The 17380-nt window shown below is 46.5% G+C and overlaps 5 protein-coding genes across 8 annotated transcripts; 1 reads left to right on the plus strand and 4 right to left on the minus strand.

Moving 5' to 3' along the window:
- Positions 1 to 979: 979 nt before the first annotated feature.
- On the minus strand, positions 980 to 1744 carry LOC117137381 (heterochromatin protein 1). The gene is made up of 3 exons (XM_033298795.1): positions 1714 to 1744; positions 1341 to 1614; positions 980 to 1250 (listed from the first exon to the last, which is right to left on the minus strand). The coding sequence occupies exons 2-3, from the start codon at positions 1479 to 1481 to the stop codon at positions 993 to 995; spliced, it is 399 nt and encodes a 132-aa protein (XP_033154686.1). The 5' UTR covers positions 1482 to 1614; positions 1714 to 1744; the 3' UTR covers positions 980 to 992.
- A 4227-nt stretch (positions 1745 to 5971) lies between these two features.
- LOC117136644 lies at positions 5972 to 7159 on the minus strand. 2 transcript variants are annotated; one of them, XM_033297638.1, is made up of 2 exons: positions 6919 to 7142; positions 5972 to 6830 (listed from the first exon to the last, which is right to left on the minus strand). In XM_033297638.1, exons 1-2 carry the CDS (start codon positions 7140 to 7142, stop codon positions 6167 to 6169), a joined length of 888 nt encoding a protein of 295 aa, XP_033153529.1. In that variant the 3' UTR covers positions 5972 to 6166. The 2 variants fall into 2 exon arrangements, with proteins under 2 accessions (XP_033153529.1, XP_033153528.1); XM_033297637.1 differs by having other exon boundaries at positions 5972 to 7159.
- A 2228-nt stretch (positions 7160 to 9387) lies between these two features.
- LOC117138156 lies at positions 9388 to 11313 on the minus strand. Of its 2 annotated transcripts, XM_033300034.1 has the most exons (3): positions 10035 to 11313; positions 9880 to 9967; positions 9655 to 9781 (listed from the first exon to the last, which is right to left on the minus strand). In XM_033300034.1, exons 1-3 carry the CDS (start codon positions 11186 to 11188, stop codon positions 9752 to 9754), a joined length of 1272 nt encoding a protein of 423 aa, XP_033155925.1. In that variant the 5' UTR covers positions 11189 to 11313; the 3' UTR covers positions 9655 to 9751. The 2 variants fall into 2 exon arrangements, with proteins under 2 accessions (XP_033155924.1, XP_033155925.1); XM_033300033.1 differs by having other exon boundaries at positions 9388 to 9967.
- Positions 11314 to 11574: 261 nt separating this feature from the next.
- On the plus strand, positions 11575 to 14605 carry LOC117137881. 2 transcript variants are annotated; one of them, XM_033299611.1, is made up of 5 exons: positions 11575 to 12819; positions 12881 to 12955; positions 13013 to 13093; positions 13150 to 14271; positions 14326 to 14605. In XM_033299611.1, the coding sequence occupies exons 1-5, from the start codon at positions 11674 to 11676 to the stop codon at positions 14575 to 14577; spliced, it is 2676 nt and encodes an 891-aa protein (XP_033155502.1). In that variant the 5' UTR covers positions 11575 to 11673; the 3' UTR covers positions 14578 to 14605. The 2 variants fall into 2 exon arrangements, with proteins under 2 accessions (XP_033155502.1, XP_033155501.1); XM_033299610.1 differs by having other exon boundaries at positions 11576 to 12819; positions 12872 to 12955.
- Position 14606: 1 nt separating this feature from the next.
- On the minus strand, positions 14607 to 15429 carry LOC117137882 (bromodomain testis-specific protein). Its single transcript, XM_033299612.1, has one exon. The coding sequence runs from the start codon at positions 15415 to 15417 to the stop codon at positions 14614 to 14616; it is 804 nt and encodes a 267-aa protein (XP_033155503.1). The 5' UTR covers positions 15418 to 15429; the 3' UTR covers positions 14607 to 14613.
- Positions 15430 to 17380: the final 1951 nt, after the last annotated feature.

Raw genomic sequence — 17380 nt, forward strand, 5'->3', positions numbered from 1 at the left:
CGGCGGGGGATTCCCCGAAAGCAGTTTTGACATTTGCGTTTAATTTATTTTAATTGAAAAAGGCCCGCCAAATGGATTAGGCCGTCGAATTCACTTGCGGCCCAGACTTTTCCAAAATAATGCACATCAAAAAATGCTAGTCAATTCGAAAATTATTGAGCTAGTTTCCACTCAAATCTCTTTTTGTTGACCTTCAGGTTAAGTATTCAACTGAAAATATGCGAATTTAAAAGTTTTCTAATTTCCATTTGATTTATATTAAATTTGTCTATGTGTGCTGCTTATGAAAAAAGCCACATTGATAATGGTTACTTGTGACTTTTGCTTATTAGGCCAAGTTGGCTGACAGCTCGGAGATCCGCCGAAATCAAAGTCAGATACAAACTATTTGTACGCCAAACAAAGTGTGGGATTTTACGATGATGCATTAAATTAAAAACATTGGCGAGAGAACAGTCCATTAGACGGGCCAAAAGAACACGACGGCGAAATGCAATGCTTATTTATGGGCCAGATTAAAATTGTATAAATGGAAAGTAATTCCCGAAGTGCGGCCATAAAACAAACTCCCCGGCCAACCGCTCAAACTTTTTCATCATCTCGCCCGGAATCGACATCTTGAGGGGCAGAACTTCTTGTAGGTTTTAACGACTAACGACTTTGCATTGGTTTTCATGGCCAGAGTGCCGAAAGCATTCAAGTTGGCTTTTATGGTTGACACAACATATTTGCCGGCATTCCAAGCCAATTGGCAACTCTCACATATCCGCAGATACGCATCCTAATTGTTGCGCTCCAGGATTTTATGGTTCCTTGAGAGCCATTAATCCGAATTTGATATCTGCCTAATTAGTTTTCCCTGCTTGGCTTTTATGGCCAACAGCCTCGTAAATTTTCATGATCGATTCGAGCGGTAAGGCGCGAAAAGAAAACTCCGCCCTGCCGATGGGCATCCAAACACATCGTTTCGTTTGCTGCATAATTGAATTTAATTATAAATCATCCTCGCTGGCTTTTCTCTTTCTCGGATTGCTTCTCCGGCAGTCGGGCGGTGGGAAGGATAGGCGGTCCATGTAGAAGTCGATCACCATTTGGGAAATGCTTATGTTGGCCTCGATAGCTGGAACCTGTTCCACCAGGGGCGAGTCCTTGAACTTGATCAAGAACATCGTAGTTCCATTCGCCGTCTTGAAAACGTGAAGTATTTTTTCTGCCTTCCGTTCTGGGGAGATTGCCGTGCGGTTCATTATCTAAAAGAAAATTAAGCAGAATTATTTATAAGTTTTCTAAGTTTTTCGCGTGCTGTGCAAATGTAAAACTCTTGCAACTGGGTGGTTGACTTTGAGTCCCATGGAATGTGCCGGTGCATCGTCGCTTTCCCTTCCCTTCCCCACGGAAGTCATGGTCCTTTTGCTTTCGCGCCGCCAAACAATGCAAATGCACTTTGATTGTTGTTGACCAACAAACAGGCACGCGTCCATCGCAACTCCGTGGCAACAGAGAAAAGTGGCAATGACCAGGAGAGCTGCTCATGTGGATGCCACGCATCTGCGTTTTGGGCCAAGGCTTCTGGCCGCATTCGATGGACGAGGCAATGACAATTTCCTCCTTGATCTAACCATCGCGGAATCGCGTAACGAGGCGCACTGCATCACTTGATTTTAATGGCAATCCAGGGCGACTGCATGCATCGCTGATATTAAGGAAACTCACTCGTTTAATGGAAAGATTCGCCTGAGTAAATTGAGATGTTTGGTGGAGTGCAACTTTTTAACTGGCAGTGTTGGAAGACGCTAAATTGGCATGGCATCTGTTATCGATATTTGCAATTACATAGTTAAGCATTTTTTATGCCGCTGCCAACTTTTTGCTTTCCCTTTAATTACCAACTGTCTCACCTGAGGCCAATTATCCTGGAAAAAGGTAGGAAGCGTCTGCAAAACATTTTAATTAATTGAATCGTGTTTGCCAGCCGATAGGTCGAAGTTTCCGCACACGTGTAGATACATACATATGTATGTATGTATGTACATATTTATGTAAATATTTCAATGACTTTAATTAACCAAAAGCGTGGCAATTAATTGACTTTGCATGCTCAATTTAATTAATATTTGTTGTTGCCTATTTGCCAAAGGCTGTGCAACATTTAGGCTGCAACTAGGGCACGTTTTTGACCCCCGGGCATTAATCAAATAGTGAAAAACGAAAATGCTTTGGCATTTAAGCGGCGGTCAGGCAGCAGCTGATTAAAGCCATTTTCCAGGTTTTTCCGTTTCTTGTCTGTTTTCTTTTTGAGAGAGGGTTGGAAAGCGGTTGGAAAAGTGTCGGGCGGAATGAAATGAAATTCTTTATTTTAATAATGCAAGTTTGCACATTTTTAATTGTGCTGCCGACAGCTGCAAGAACTTGGCTGCTCACTTGACCCACAAAGGTGCGGCCACTGCAATTGTGGGCGAAAGTGGGGAGAAGTGGGCGGTGGGTGGTCAGAGGTGAAAGGTGGAAGGTAAGGCGACAAAAACCGCGCTTGCCATAAAGGGACGCTGCAAGGACATTACGACTAAATGTAAACAGCTTAATTAAAAAATAAAACTCCGCTCGGCACGTACAAGGGAAAACAGTGCTGGGAAAATCCAACCACCCCCGGCACCCCCCGCACATAAGACCACCCACTGGGGACGGGGTTTTCCAGCGTGTGTGTGCGGCACGCTCTCTTTATTTGCTTAAATGCACAAAAGTGTTTTTAATTTAATTTTTCGTCTTTTCGCACACACTCGCTCCTACTTTGCTCTTTGATGCAGTTCCTAATTAAAATGAAAGTAATTTTTCATCAGCAACCGGGGTAAAGTAAAATAAATTTCCCGCCGCCCCCTCGACAGCCATTCAAGTGCTCATTAAAAGTGTTTCAAACCAGTTGCACAGTCTTAAATTTGCCACTATAAAAAATGAAATGCAGAATGTTTGCCATCTTTTATGTTTTTAGGGGTAAATTGGAAATTATTTGCTCGGTAGTCTGGCGCCATACGTTTCCCCACTTTCCACCCCAGTGTCGTCGGCGTCGTCAGCTGTTCAAGTGTTTCTTCTCGAAGTCGAAACTTTTCTTTTAAATATTTCCCATACTTATCCCCCATTCATGTGCTGCAAAGTTTTATGCATACGCATTAACGTGAAAAGTGGGCTGGCGAAGCTGGGAGATGTTCGCATTTGGAGGGCGATGGTCCTCGGAAAATGCAAGCATCCCTCCCACTGCATATGTGGTGAAAGTGCCAACCAGGACGGGGGGTAATTATAAAGTTTGCTGCTGATAACTTTGGTGTTAGGCCTTATCCTTCAACTTGCCCATATGAATAAGTAGTACCGAAAAGCGAGCGGGATTTACGTGCATAAGTTTCTACTGAATAAAAAGCGCATTTATACAGCTTTTGCTTCACTTCCGTAATCGCATTATGTGTCCAGCTGTTATCTGAAAGTACACGAACTGCCCTCGCAGTGCAGCCAGCCGTCTCGTTTCAATGTGCTTTATCAATTCGAGTTGAGTTGAGTTGCATGTTTGGGTTCTCTTCGAAGAAAAAGAAGAATTAGTTTTCCCAATGAAATTCCCGCAAGAAACGATGAAAAATAGCCGCAGATTTCGCGGGATAAGCAACAATTTGATTTAGCGAACTGACTGCGCCGGAATGTCATGCATAAAGTTTTGTTGCACTCTTCATGGCCTTAAAAGGGCGCACACATGGCTTTTCCCACCCACTTTTCCACCCACTCCGCACGCCCATTTGGCACACCTGGACCCACCACCCCGCTCCCAAATGGCGCTATCAAAGCCGGCGAATGTCTATTTAATTGTGTCTGCTACGGTGTCGGCATCTCGATGCTTCGACGCCACCCACTTTCCAGGTGGGCGGTGGCTGGTGGTGGGTGGGTGGTTTGTCGGCCAGGCGGCAGCATCAAATGCACTTTAGCCCAGGGTCCCGTTAACTGACACGGCATCCTGATGACCAGTGCTGCAGTCTCTTCAGATTGGAAACAAAATGCCAAAATGATAGCTAAATGAAATTCTCAAATCTGTAGATTTCAAACTTAATAGTCCTTGCAAGATTCAAAAGGGTAACCTTACATAATATTATTAGAGATTATAATGTATACTATATATTTTATGGAACATATTGTATTGAAACCACATTCAGCTAGAAAAGTGCCAAGCGGCTGGCACCGATGCTGGCTTTTCGCTGGAAGTCGCAGGTGTTGCAACTGCGAGTCTGCGGTGTGGCTGCCACACCTGCAATTTGAGTCGCTTTTACACACATTCTCCGGTGTGTCGGAGTGTGTGTGTGTGGGTGTTTGTTTGGATGGGAAATGAAGTCATAAAGTCTGATTTCGCCCGTTCATGCTCATTATCACGTAGCGATATCGTGTAATCGTCATGCTCACGATAATGATGATGTTAACCAAGTGGATCGCTGCACAGCGTACAGCCATCTCGCTCCCGCACCACTCGCCCCATCTCTTTCTACCGGGCGCTATCTTCAGCCATTTATTTTCCAGCATCTGTGCTTCGCTGGTAAACTTTCTGACCGAAACTGACACATTCATGAAACAATTTAAAAAGTCATTGTCATCGCAGGATATAGTGGCTCCCATCCCCTTCCCCCATTTCATCCCTCTCTTAGCCAACTTCTTTAACTGTCCTGTCAATGGCACCGTCATTTGTTTTGTTGGCCATTACGGTCAGTGTCCCGAGTTGAAAACAAAATTGTCATGGCTCCCAAGCCAAGTGGTCCTCGGGTGAGCAGCTTTACTCCAATTGGAGCTGAAGTATGTGCCAAGCCATCCGCTCCACCAAGTAGTCGGAGTGTCCAGTGTCTTTGGAGCATGCCTGCTTCCCACTCTGCTCCAGATCCCACTCCGCTCTATCTCCGATGCCAGGGTATCCTGCGGTCGTGGCCGCCGGGTGGCCCAAGTTTTAAGCTACGGCATTCGGTGCTTTTGTTTTCGCAGCTCACGTGACAGAGCAATTTCGAAAATAATTTCAATTCTTCAACTTAAAAGGCTCGCAGTAATAACTTTCAAACTCTTGGTAACTGCAGTACACGTGTATCTCAACCTATACATGTACTATTTTACGCTCACTCGAAAAGTTTATTAATTGGGCCATACTCGAATGAAGTGTGCAGAGAATATATTGTATTGGATGTCTGCTGGTTCTGCGATTTTTGATCACACCAGCAGTTTGGGTTTTAAAAAGCTTTCCCGAGAAATTTGTAAATCATTAAAGAGGGATTTCCACCAGCAGAACGCTTGCCTGCACTTTTGATTAAGGGACAATAACCTTGCAGCAAATGTTGCAGAAACTCATTACTGCATCGTAATGATGAAAGGGCCAAAACAGGAGGAACAGCGGGGAGGGGGCAGCACATGGCAATGGCTCCCAACAGTGTAATTTCTGGGAGCCAAAGCCACAGGATTTTATTGGTCGGAAAATTAAAAGCATAACATGGCACGCTTTAAATTTGAGTGCAGCGGCAAAATGTGGCAAGTGGCAAGCGGAAAGTGGCAAAGTGGCAGCAACAGAAGCCGCAGCATATCGCGCCAAGTCCGACTTGGCAGGACTGCCAAAGAAGAGTGTTCCGAGGGTTTCCCAAGACCTATCCCGAAGACCCACCACCTCATTTTCGCAGTTGCAACCTGCAGTCTGTGGTTTTCGGACTCACGCGCATAGTAAATTCAACTTATTGACAGGCTTGCAAAGAAACGTGTTCCGATAAGCGAGCAGGTGAGTGAGTTGCACCTGTGGTCCTCCTTGCCTCCTCCAACTAGTCTGGAAAAGATTTCCCAGCTGAGAACTGAACTGGCGGTATCGGCGCTACTTCGCCCATGAATCTTGCCGACGACAGGGGAACCCATGCTAATTACAAATTTATGACACTTTCTGCTCGTTTTCCCTATCAACCAGACTGGCGAAGGCCTGTTTCTGGCATTTTGAACATTGCTAGCTGGGAGTATCACATGGACGGATTTTATTGCAGATTCCCAATAGGTTAAATACAGCTCAGTGCGAATGGAGACGGGTTTACCTAAAAATTTGACCACAGCATACCAGAATCTAACAGCACGAGGATTTCTTTCAAAGTAAATGACGCAATAAAATGACACAGCTGCTAGAAGCACTCTATTCAAAGCTGCGACCCATCCTGGACAGCACCGGAGGCATCCACTCCTCGAACTCGGGAATGTCGAACAGCGGGTGCTGGTTGAGGATGTCGAAACGAACCACCTTGTACGTGGAGACGAGCCACTGGCCCATGCAGCGACTGTTGTCCCGCCCATTGCCCATTCTCGAGGGTTGCACGGAATAGTCGCGCCGGAAGCGCATGAACACCTCGGCGAAGATCAAGGGATGGGGAACCCTTAACTGCGCAGGATCTACGAACTCCTTTAGCAGCTCCGTCATCTCACTGAGTTCCGCCGTCGAGCGGAAGTCATTGGATCTCCGCAGGGCCACAAAGACCACGTCCAGGAAGGCGAACCGATGGTCGTAGTGCCGCAGCAGCTGCACCTTGAGCGGAATGGCCCGCCGGAAGTGCTCCTTCTCGAAGCGCATCAGTTTGAGCCTCCAGTCGGGCGGATCATCCAGCAGATCGTGCTTAATCTGCTTGAAGCCCATGGGCGTACTGCATCGCTCCACATTCCGGTTGCGGCGGCGCCTTACGAAGTCCGTAAAAACGGCGGCTGCCTGGCTCGCATTCTCAATGAACTTCTGCTCGGAGAAGTCCCAGTCCCAAAGGAGTTTCAGCCGGAGGAGAGCCAACTTGGTGGTCAGTCGGCTGAGTGGGCTGTAGAAGTATATCATCGTGGGCAGGGACACTTGGTGCGGCTCGTCCTTGGCCACAAAAAAGTCGACCTCGATGTCCAGTTTCTTACCGGGACTTATTTGCACCATTGGCACATCCTTTCGAGAAGCACTCTGGTGATGTCCCGATGATGTCGCAGTTCGCCTGGAAGCCCGAATCAAATGCCGCAGCACATGACCGTAGCGGGTGTACTTGTCCATCAGCAACCGGTGTATCCACATCATTCCATAGTTTAATTTGTTTTGAATTTTGTCTATTTAAAAAGCCTGAATATTCAAATTGAACGGGATACATGTGAGCGTCAGCACTTGGCATTGAATGCTCGGGGTGAGTGATAGGCAGTTGCCACTTCAGTTCATCCTGCACTCTGTTAGTATGCACTGGAAAAAAGGCTTCGCAATTTGCAGTCAATCGATTACATTATATTCCATACCAAACCGCTATCGTTCCTCTATCGTTTGGTTGTACTCAAGGTGCTCCATCCATTAGTATATAAGTAAAATGTTAGTGTAACCTTTCATATTGGCAAAACAACAATAAGGTCCTAATTAGGCCAACATGGAAGGGAATTCAATCCGCCTGAGACAGAGGCCAAGACCCTACACATCCTTCCCCACTCCCGCAGGAGAAGTGGCTCCATTGATTCGGCAGCATGCAATTATCGAATGCATTAGGAAACGCAGAATGGCTCCGCAAAGGGAGCTCCCCTCACCTGGAGCCACCTTCGACCACTTGGGCCACCCGCACTTGTTTGCCCAGGCGTTCGCTTATCCCGGATCCCGGGCGAAGCAAACAGACAATGGCGAAGAGGAAGGCATTCAGGACTCGCCCATTTGCCATGTTGAATGAGGGTTCGCCCACCGACTTCTACATCGGGTTAATTGCTTGACAATTGATTTCGATTCGGTGGAGCCGTCTGCAAAATATGCAAATGTTTTTGGGTGAAAGTCTGTTGCACAAGCCACCCAGAAACAAGGTACTTGGTACTTTGCAAAGAGTACAGTTGCCGCAAAACATTTGACTGGCATGTTCACCTCCAAATTATTAATAACGAAAGAGTGCAAGAATGAAAAGCCTTACTGGCTTAGCTCTTTGTTTTAGAAGCTATTTTTATTCATGCTTTTAATAAGGATTTGCACATATTGGGCTTAAGAACAGCAAATAACCTTCAAGCCTTTAAAAAGTACAGTTGAGTACAGTATGCAAATCCCCGGTAAAACCGTTTCAGTTTGATGCCTACGAACGCTTTAACTAATTCAGAACACAAAAATACGTCCATTCATTTTTGATGCCGTAGATTTATCAAACGAAATATTAAATGACCGAAACGGAATGAACCTACGACAATGGAGTTGAGTATGAATAAATGCTGAAAATGGCAGGGGACACGACGAATGGAGATGATATTCCAGGCATTTGGACACACCAAATCCCCGTGTAATCCCCGGGAAAATAGGGGAAAACAGAACGAGAAGTATCGCAATAAAATATGTTAAGTAAATACGAAGGGGGGAGTCGGGGAAAAACTAAACAATAAGCCAAAAAGTACGCTTGATTAAGTTTAACTTCCGGTCTGTTATAAATTGAGCATTTATGTGGGATTTGTTTGGGAATACAGTTTCTGCTTTGTTGGCCAGACCCCCAAAAAAAATCTATGGCATCCATCCATCGGCGTGCCAAACGAGACAAATGTTTAGGCCAACACACACACACACACACACACACACACACATGTTCGCATGTCTATTTCCGGCGGAAGTGGTGAATAAAACATGAAACGAAATAAAATGACGGCCCGAGGCGGAGGAAGAATGGAGAACTTTTAGTGGCCAAAAGTGAACATCCTGCTGCTGAGCCTCCTGCTGTTGGCAGTGTTGAATTTTGTTTTGTTTACTTGGGCGCAAATGGCTGAATTATTCCTGAACCAGCCAATCGAAGGGTCAACTAAAAATTAAATGCCAATGCCAAACATTTTATCGAGCACTGTAAGCAGTCTGAGCACTGTGGCTGCATCTCTGGCACTTAATATCCGTAGATAAAATATTCAATTTCCCCCTGATGACAAACCTGGGAAATAACCAAGTGAATGAGAGACAGCAGGGATTCAGCTGCTTGAAATATGGAAGTATAATGAAATGTTTGCCGGGCCTTTTGACTTTGTCAATGAATATCCCAAGCAGGCAATTGAGTCGGCAAACTGAATATTATAATCACTCGGTCGTTAAGGTCCCAATTATAGTTATTGCCCTGCTATTGCATTCAAGCAATCCGTATTTGACCATAAACTACGATTCAGGGCCAAAATCCATTTCGAAATTGCTTCATTAACGAGCTGTGGCTTTGCTCACCGCAAATTATTTTACCAGGATTTCCGTTTTTGACCATTTATTAAGGGGTCAAAGTACTAACTCTTAATCCAAATTCACTTTAAGGCGGACTTAAAAAATTGTACATTTTAAGAACATACTCAACTGAAATTCCTCAAGATATATGTAACGTAATGGTGTCTAAAAACATCCATATATTTCGAAAGACGTGATTTATGTATCATGATTTTTGGAACACTTTATTGTTGGTAATGCGATTTAGTTGGGCACTTGCACTATTAGAAACTGTTTTAGTTAGTTGGACACTTGCAGTATTGGGAATGGTTTTAAAGACAATAGTATCCGACACACATGCCGCCGAAGCCGTAGATGGGATCGCATTGGGATGTGCTGGGGGGACAGGAAGGACACTGGTTGCAGGAGATGGAGGGCGGACAAGGACATCTGCAGCTAACGCGCTTAGGTCTGCATCGCGGAGGATTGGCGTATCGGCAGACCAAGTCGTTTGGTGGATAGCCTAGCTTGACTTCCACTTTGGGTGGCGGGCGCTTCGGTTTTTTTTCTTCCGGTTTCTTCTCAGGCTTCTTTATTAGCACCTGGGACACGCTGCTCTCGAAAAACGCTGTTTTATTGGGCTCCCCGTCATGATGACGCCTCATGGATGCCTCCTTTCTGTTAGTGACCTTTACATGCACGGTACTCACGATGTCAGATTCGGAATGTCCTTTTTTCATCTCCGTCTCTACTAATTCCTTCTGGTCGTATACAACGAGATCTTTCGAACTGCTTTCACTACATAATAGTTAAGGGGTTTGCTAAGAATATTATATGTTTAATTTAAGGAGCTGTAAACACCTACCTTGTATCATCATTCTTGACAAGTGATGGATCTTCCTCCGAAATTGAGGAAATGTCTCCTGGTAGTGATGGCTGGGATGTATCCTTGTTGGGCACTTGGGAAGGAGGGGTTATACTATTAGGCAGTCGGGAAGGAGGTGCTATATCACTGGGCTGTCGGGAAGGAGGTGGTGTACTGGGCAGTCGGAAAGGAGGTGGTATACCACTTGGCAGTTGGGAAGGAGGTGGTATACCATTGGGCTGGCTGGAGTTCGATGCTTTTGCTTCGGGCATGTCCGGAATTTTGACATTGATGATGGTCTTCTCTACCTTGGCTTCAGGGTCATCAAAATCGCGCTCCGTCTTCTCATATTCCTGGTAGACGAGCTCCTCCTTTGCATCTTTAGATTCAGTTCTTGGCACCTCCGCCCTCATCGACTCCAGCAAGGGCTCCAGCTCGGAATGCCTCATGGCTCGATGAGGAATTGCATCCTCTTCTATGGCCTTGTCACGGACGAACTTTGTTTCGTTATCGATTTCCCCAAGGCGCTGAGTTTCTGTCACGGGAAACCGGGTGACCGACTGAACCCTTTCGATGATCGTCTCCGTCTTTCCGGTGCGATGCTTTACCTTCATCTCCTTTGTGGTAATGTCGGTGATCGCTATATACTCGGGCTCGATGATCTCGGGCTCGCTGATCTCGCACTCGTCCGCCTCGTCCGTTTGAACGCCGACTTCGTGGGTTATGCAACAACATGGTCTGGTCCAGTTTGGACAAGGCGGCTGAAAGCAGTTCTGTCGATTTTGTTGGCCACAACGAGAAACATAAGGAGATTGTTGCGAACACTGCTGAGAATATTCTTGGCAAAATTGCTGAGAATGGTCTGGCGGAGCTCGCATTGGAGTTTGGTGCCCACAGAAACAGTTTGGTGGATGCTGGAAACTCCAACTCTGAGCAGATTCCTGAGAAAGTATTTGAGGATTTCTTTGGGAAAAATTCTGAAAAACTTCCCGAGGATCTGGTCTGTTCTGCCAGCGAGGACGTGGATCCGAACCACACATCAGATATTTCTCCGGGAAACATTGCTCATGGCAGGGCATCGGCTGATTGGACAAACGAAGTTCATACCGACACCTTGGACATTGGCAGGATTCATTCATCGCTCTGTAGTCCATCGTCCTGAATCCCAGGATTTGAATAACAATTCCGGACTAAAAATCATCGAACAACGTTCAAGTAGGATTCTAGGCACCCAGCACACACAATTTTTTCAGTGAAACATCGAAATGATTGTTATTGTTCTTAATTTACAAGGCATACTTCGTTAGATTTCAGAAAAACACTTTAAATAAACATAAAGTAGGTGAAAAATATATCTAAATTTACATTTTAACATAGAATTGGGATATAATAGGTTTAAAACAATTACAGGTTATATATATAAGTCCAGGTTATATATTTAGTCCATTCAAAATCTAAAAATAAATTCAAGAAATTAGTCAATCATATCTACCTTTGACATCAGAATTAGTTTAAAGCTCCTCACGAAATCCAGTTTTTTGTGACCACATGTCTGACTAAGATCTTGTTTTTTTTTTATTAAGCATTTTGTAGAAAATAAAATTATAGAGTAAAAAATTCCGCCACAGAGTGAACCGCCATGAGTTTCCAGAATAAGCTGGATGAGTTCACCAGGAACTTGGACTTGGCTAAGTGGTATATGGGAATCTCGGCGAAGCAGGAGGCCACGATGTCCACCATGTCGGAGAGCCTCCGGGATGACTTCGAGCAGGGAACGGGGGAAAAGATGTTCAAGGCACTGATATCCCTGGGCCTCCAGCCGGTGATATCCAAAAAGAAGATCAGCCGGATCGTGCAGTTGAGCAGGAACAACATACTGGCCTTCCTGTTCTTTGTGATGGAGGGCTACTACAAGACCAAACAAAAGGACGGCGTTTACAGCATTAATGAGCAACTGATAATGAATGCCATTGCCAAGATCGACATGATGCCCACCATTCGTGCTCTGGACCTTGTACTGCCCCAGGCTCCGGTCAAAAAACAAGACCCCCAAACTCAATCGTTAGCTTCCCTGACCACGGAGCGCCCAAAAAAGAAACCCTCCAAGAAGTCGCCCTACTTCCTAAGGCAACCGAAGCCGGTTCAAAGGACCTCCCGTCTGACAGCGAAGATTCCCGAGTTTGTCGTGTCTTTCAACTTCTGGCCCATCAATGGACCGCCCGAATATGGCATTGACGATGAGGAGCCTTGGTATGCGCTCTACCGACTGAATCCCGGCCAGCGGCTGATCAAGAAAACCCTCTCCGAGACCCTGGAGCGCTACTTTAAGTTGGCAGTAGTGGAGGGGAAGCAGGATGAGGAGGAAAAGCAAAAAAGTCGGGAGCCCGAGGCCAACATGTGCTTGGTGCACAAGGGTCAGGTGTTGCAGGCCCAGCTCCTGAGGGATGAACTGGCGGTCAAGGCGAGGGATCGCTGCCTGGAACTCCTCGATGTGAACGAGCCGTACGCCAAACTTCGAAAGGCCAGAATCGTGGCCCAGTTGGAGCACGACATCGATTTAATCATGGCCCGCCACCGGAACGCGATGCACTGCGACCAGACCAAGGTGCTGACCATCGAGAACTTCGACTGCGTGCTGTGCCAGCAGATGCTGGTATCGCAGCCCTGGCCGGAAACCAAGGGTCAGATTGATCGGGCTCTGGTGGGCGAGGATATCACCGTGGCTCATACTGCCGCATTCGATACTTACCGCGGAAAAAGGCTGGAGGGTGGTGCGGACAAGCCCGTAAGTTGAGAATTATCAAATACATAATTCTATACCTAATATCCAATTTAAGAAAAATAAGGATTGCACAGTAGCCCGCACCAGTGGAATCGATACTTGCCGTGGAAAAAGACTGGAGGGAGGTGCGGAGAAGCCGGTATGTTGTAAATTACTAAATATATTTATATTATCCAAACCCACTTTTCTATTGAAGAAAATTAAGGATTGCACAGTACACAAACCGCCTGCAGAAAAAGGACGCGGAAAAAGGCTGAAGGGTGGTGGAGGAAAGCCGGTAAGTGGAGAAATACCAAATAGATTAACTTTCCTTACAATCTTTCTGTACTGAAGAAAAAAGACAAGAAGGGGAAAAAGGAGAAAAAGGCTAAAGTAGTGGAACCGGAACCAGAACCTCCGAAGAAGGTGAAGGTATCGCCATGGAAGCCACCGCCTCGCAAACTCGTTAGCGGCCCCTTCCGGATCCACAACATCGACTTCAACGAGTACACACACGTGTGTAAGCAAGTCGTTGGTCCTACGGAGTGCGATGTTCCTCCGGCTCCCAAAAAGTCGGCCGTATCCTTTATCCTGGCCAAGGGAAAGATCGAAGGGAAGGCACACAAGTGCGATATGCGCATGCCCAACAACAGGCATGTGAAGACTAGGTTCTTCCGAGGACCCCGATCGAACAAGCCGTACCAGTTCAAATACCACCGGGTCTTCCAATCCGGCCAACCGAAACCCTTTGATCTCAGTCATATTATGGCCAAGTCTTTTGTGAAGGCGCTGGATCAGTCGGATGAGGACGAAGCAGATCCTTGTTACATTAAGGAGCTTTTGTCGGAGATGGTCATTGAGGATGAGGCGCCTCCGGATTCCAAGTCCGAAGGCCATCCGGAGCCCGAGCCGGAGAGGAAAACGTTGGAACTCTTTAGTGAGCTGGATCAGAATAAGATCTCCGACAGTCGAGAGACCTTGGATCGGTCGAGCAACCACAGTGGTCGCAGCCACGTGAACTACAAGGCGGAGATCGTGGATGCAGTGGTGAGATGTGCCAAGGCCGTTTGGCAGAAGCGGTCCCTAATAAAGCGGGCCGAGATGGAGCGCATGGGCAGAATGACGCCGCGCAAGGCACTGACCCATAAGGATACGGAATCATTCGATCCGAACGACGCCGCCCAGATGGACAAGTTGCTCAAGGATGGCATGCGGGTACTCAGGAAGGAGCCCCGCTATGTGTTGGCCTGTCTCCCGGATGCCCACAAGTTGCCAGTGCTGCGGGAGTGGGTCAAGAGGAGGTACGGCAAGACCTACAGCCAGAAGGAGCTCGAGGATAGTATAGCCGAGTCGAACAGGATATTCGAACTGGTCACCATCCTCCAGAGCAGTCCCGCCAGTCCCGATCTCATGGGCATCGATCGTCTGCCCAGATCCAAGGAGAACTTTAACTTCTATAAGCAGATTAAGAATACGGTATATATATATATTATATATATGTATATCTTAATAATCCTTGATTTTTTTCAGGCTGCCCTGGCGAAGCAAACATATCACGACCAGTTGAATGCCCGCTACCTAAACATCGTGAGCTCCGCCTGGTACGCCATGGGTAACTATCTGGTGCCCGGAGGACCTCCTCGCAAGACCTTCTTCGCGTACATAGCTTCCAATCCGCTGGAGATCATGCGTAACAAGACGTGGAATGGGGATTTCCGGAACTACCGCTCCATGCGCGACAAGAGAAAGGAGCAGGAGAGGCTTTTGGGCAAGAAGGACTAGATTACAATAAATTAAAACTCTTTTGCAATCTGGAACTTAGTAATATTTGGGCTTGGTGCAGGCCGCTCTTTTGCCGGTCAACCCCTTGCTGGCCAAATAATCCAGGATGCCGCGCTTGGTGTGCACCTTCAGTTTACAGATGTCCAACTCCAGCTCTTTGTTGCAGTACTCGGCGCCCTCCATGCGTTGGATGAAATGGATCACGTGGAGCAGCACCTCGCCGTCCAGCTGCTGAATCTTGGCGTGCAGATCAAGGTCCTCCTCGGCTGTGAACGGCTCCTGCTGCTCCGAAGTTCCCAAGGGTGCCGGCGGAGGCGATTCGGGGGTCGGAGTACATATGGGGGGCGCACCCATTATGGAGGAGGACACCTCCGGGCTGCTCACCTCGTTCTCCGACGATGATGAGTCCGATTCATCTGAGGAGCTCGAGGAGCTCGAGGACCACTCTTGTTCGGCACGCACTTTACTGCCGGAGCATATGTAGAGATGCACATGGGCGAACATATTCTCGAAGATGATCTGCAGCTGTTGGGCCATGTGGTAGCAGAGGTGATCGGGATTCGTGTACAGATAGGTGTTGTAGAAAATCAGCCTAATGTCTTTGGCGAAATCCACGGCATTGAGATAGCAACCCGTATTCAAACGATGCCTCACGGTGGACAGATCCATGGGTTCCTGGACAATCTCATAGTAATCGTGGAGGCCCAGCAGCTGGGGATCCAGTGGCTCGTAGAAAACCCAAGCAATATTCTTATAGGTATTGGAGAACAACCTTTTCATAATCACATTGCAGGCGTTCATTTCCGGCGAGGACCGTTCAGTCTCTTGTTTTGCAGCCATTCTAGAAAAAAATCTTCGACTATCGGAAATTTCTATAATAATTTCTACCGTTTTGACAGCTTGAACGCAATTCGACTGACAATGATCACACTCAGGGTTGCCCTGTACGATGATATTTTTAGCTTGTGTGATTGCCACCTCAATCCGAGCAGAAAAGTCAATCCACAAATGCGGTTGGGGCAGCAAACAAATTCAGTTAATTATGCAAGTGGTTCCGGCCAGGAATGTATTTCCATACATTTTGTGTGGGAGTGCGGTCCTTTGGCCCGAATGCTTTGCCTCAATCCTGAAGCTAGGATGGTTAATCTAATTCCGAGACCCGTGCAAACAGTCCTTTTTCCGGTGAACGTATTTAAAATCCGCATCGAGCTGCGGGGGCGAAAATATTTATGGTCAACCGCTGACGTTTGCTATTTTAGAGTGGCGAAATGTTTCGTTAGCATAAAAGTTTTGTTAGGACACACAATATACATCATTTTTGGGCAAATATTTGCAGGGCTTTCATTTGGGCAGTCAACAAGTTGGGTTTACAAAAGTTAAATCGAAATCCCGTTTAAAGCCACTCTGTTAAGTTGGCTTCCACAGGCATGAGGGGAAATCCTGTTCCTGTGGCTCTCTCCCTCTGTTAGCTTACGATCCACAACTGAGAGCAACTGATTTACGGAGACCTCCTTTCTCTCGCTGTTAACTTACCTGCCACAAAATGTAGCAAATTGGGTGGCAATCGCGGACCAGGTCTTGGCCACATCTTGGGGCGCCTCTTCAGTCTGCTGTTGGGCCTTTGGGGGAATGGTCCTGCGAGTGGGTCAATTGGGATTGCACTCCACTGACCCACTTGCGAATGGGGATTCACCTCTGGGCATCATCTGGTACGGATGTTGACCTTCAACCCCAAGCTTGGAGACTTTACGCACTGAATTTTCGAAAACTAAAGAAAAAGAGATTAATCTTCAAAGTATATTTAAAATATATCTAATCAGAAATACCAAATAACAATATAGATAAAGTTATACCCTATATTTATCATATATTCACTTTTTTGCAAGATCATTCGCTTTGGTTGCTTCTGACCTAGAATTAATTGATATGAGTGATATTTTTATGCATATCACATGTAGCTGAGATCCCATATGAGAGCCCTTAGCACACGATTCCCTTTGATCTTGTCGATATGCCAGTGGGGCAGAACTTCACTTCGCATTTCACGGCAAACATGCCGTCGTCTATTGCCGATTTCCAGATAAAAATCTTGTTCGTTTTTCACACAAGTAAAACTGCGACACTCAATCAGTTGGCAGATGAAATTATACACCCAGGGACTGGGCCAGGTGCTAAAAGGATCGCCAGGGGGACGCAAAGGAAACGTGTGAGGCTGTCAGAGGCAAGCACATCCCTTGCCCCAAACCCACTTGCCTCGCACCTGCGAACGAATCCCTACCTGGCCATCCCGCATCGCATTGGAACTGGGCAATATATGGATAAATATACAAAAAGGGCGGCAATATGAAAGCCCTGCAGAAATGGGGAAGGGAAGAACCAGCAGACGAGGACGCCGAGGAGATATGAGAAATGTACATTTGGACAGGCTACACACGCTGCCCTCGCACGGCAGAGCGAGCGAGAGGGGCTATTCGAGCGAAAGAGACGGCGACAGCCAGTCAGATGTCAAACATTCTTTTGACACTTTGTCATAGCATCTCCCGGTGACACTTGTCAGCAGTCGGATTTCGCATTTCGGTGGAATGGCTGTGCCGCAGTTGATTTATACTGCCATGCATATGATATATATGTGTAAATATGTACCTATATGTATGTACGCGATTGTATCTTAATAGCATTTACTTATGCAACGCCTGAATTCAATTTAGCTAATGCAGCGATTTACCGTTTTCTGAGTATTGGCTACAAATTAACAAACCAAAGTTTGGAATTAATTATATCACGGATATCTATTGCACAGACT

This window comes from Drosophila mauritiana, chromosome 2R (genome assembly GCF_004382145.1).
Source record: "Drosophila mauritiana strain mau12 chromosome 2R, ASM438214v1, whole genome shotgun sequence".
NCBI lineage: Eukaryota > Metazoa > Arthropoda > Insecta > Diptera > Drosophilidae > Drosophila > Drosophila mauritiana.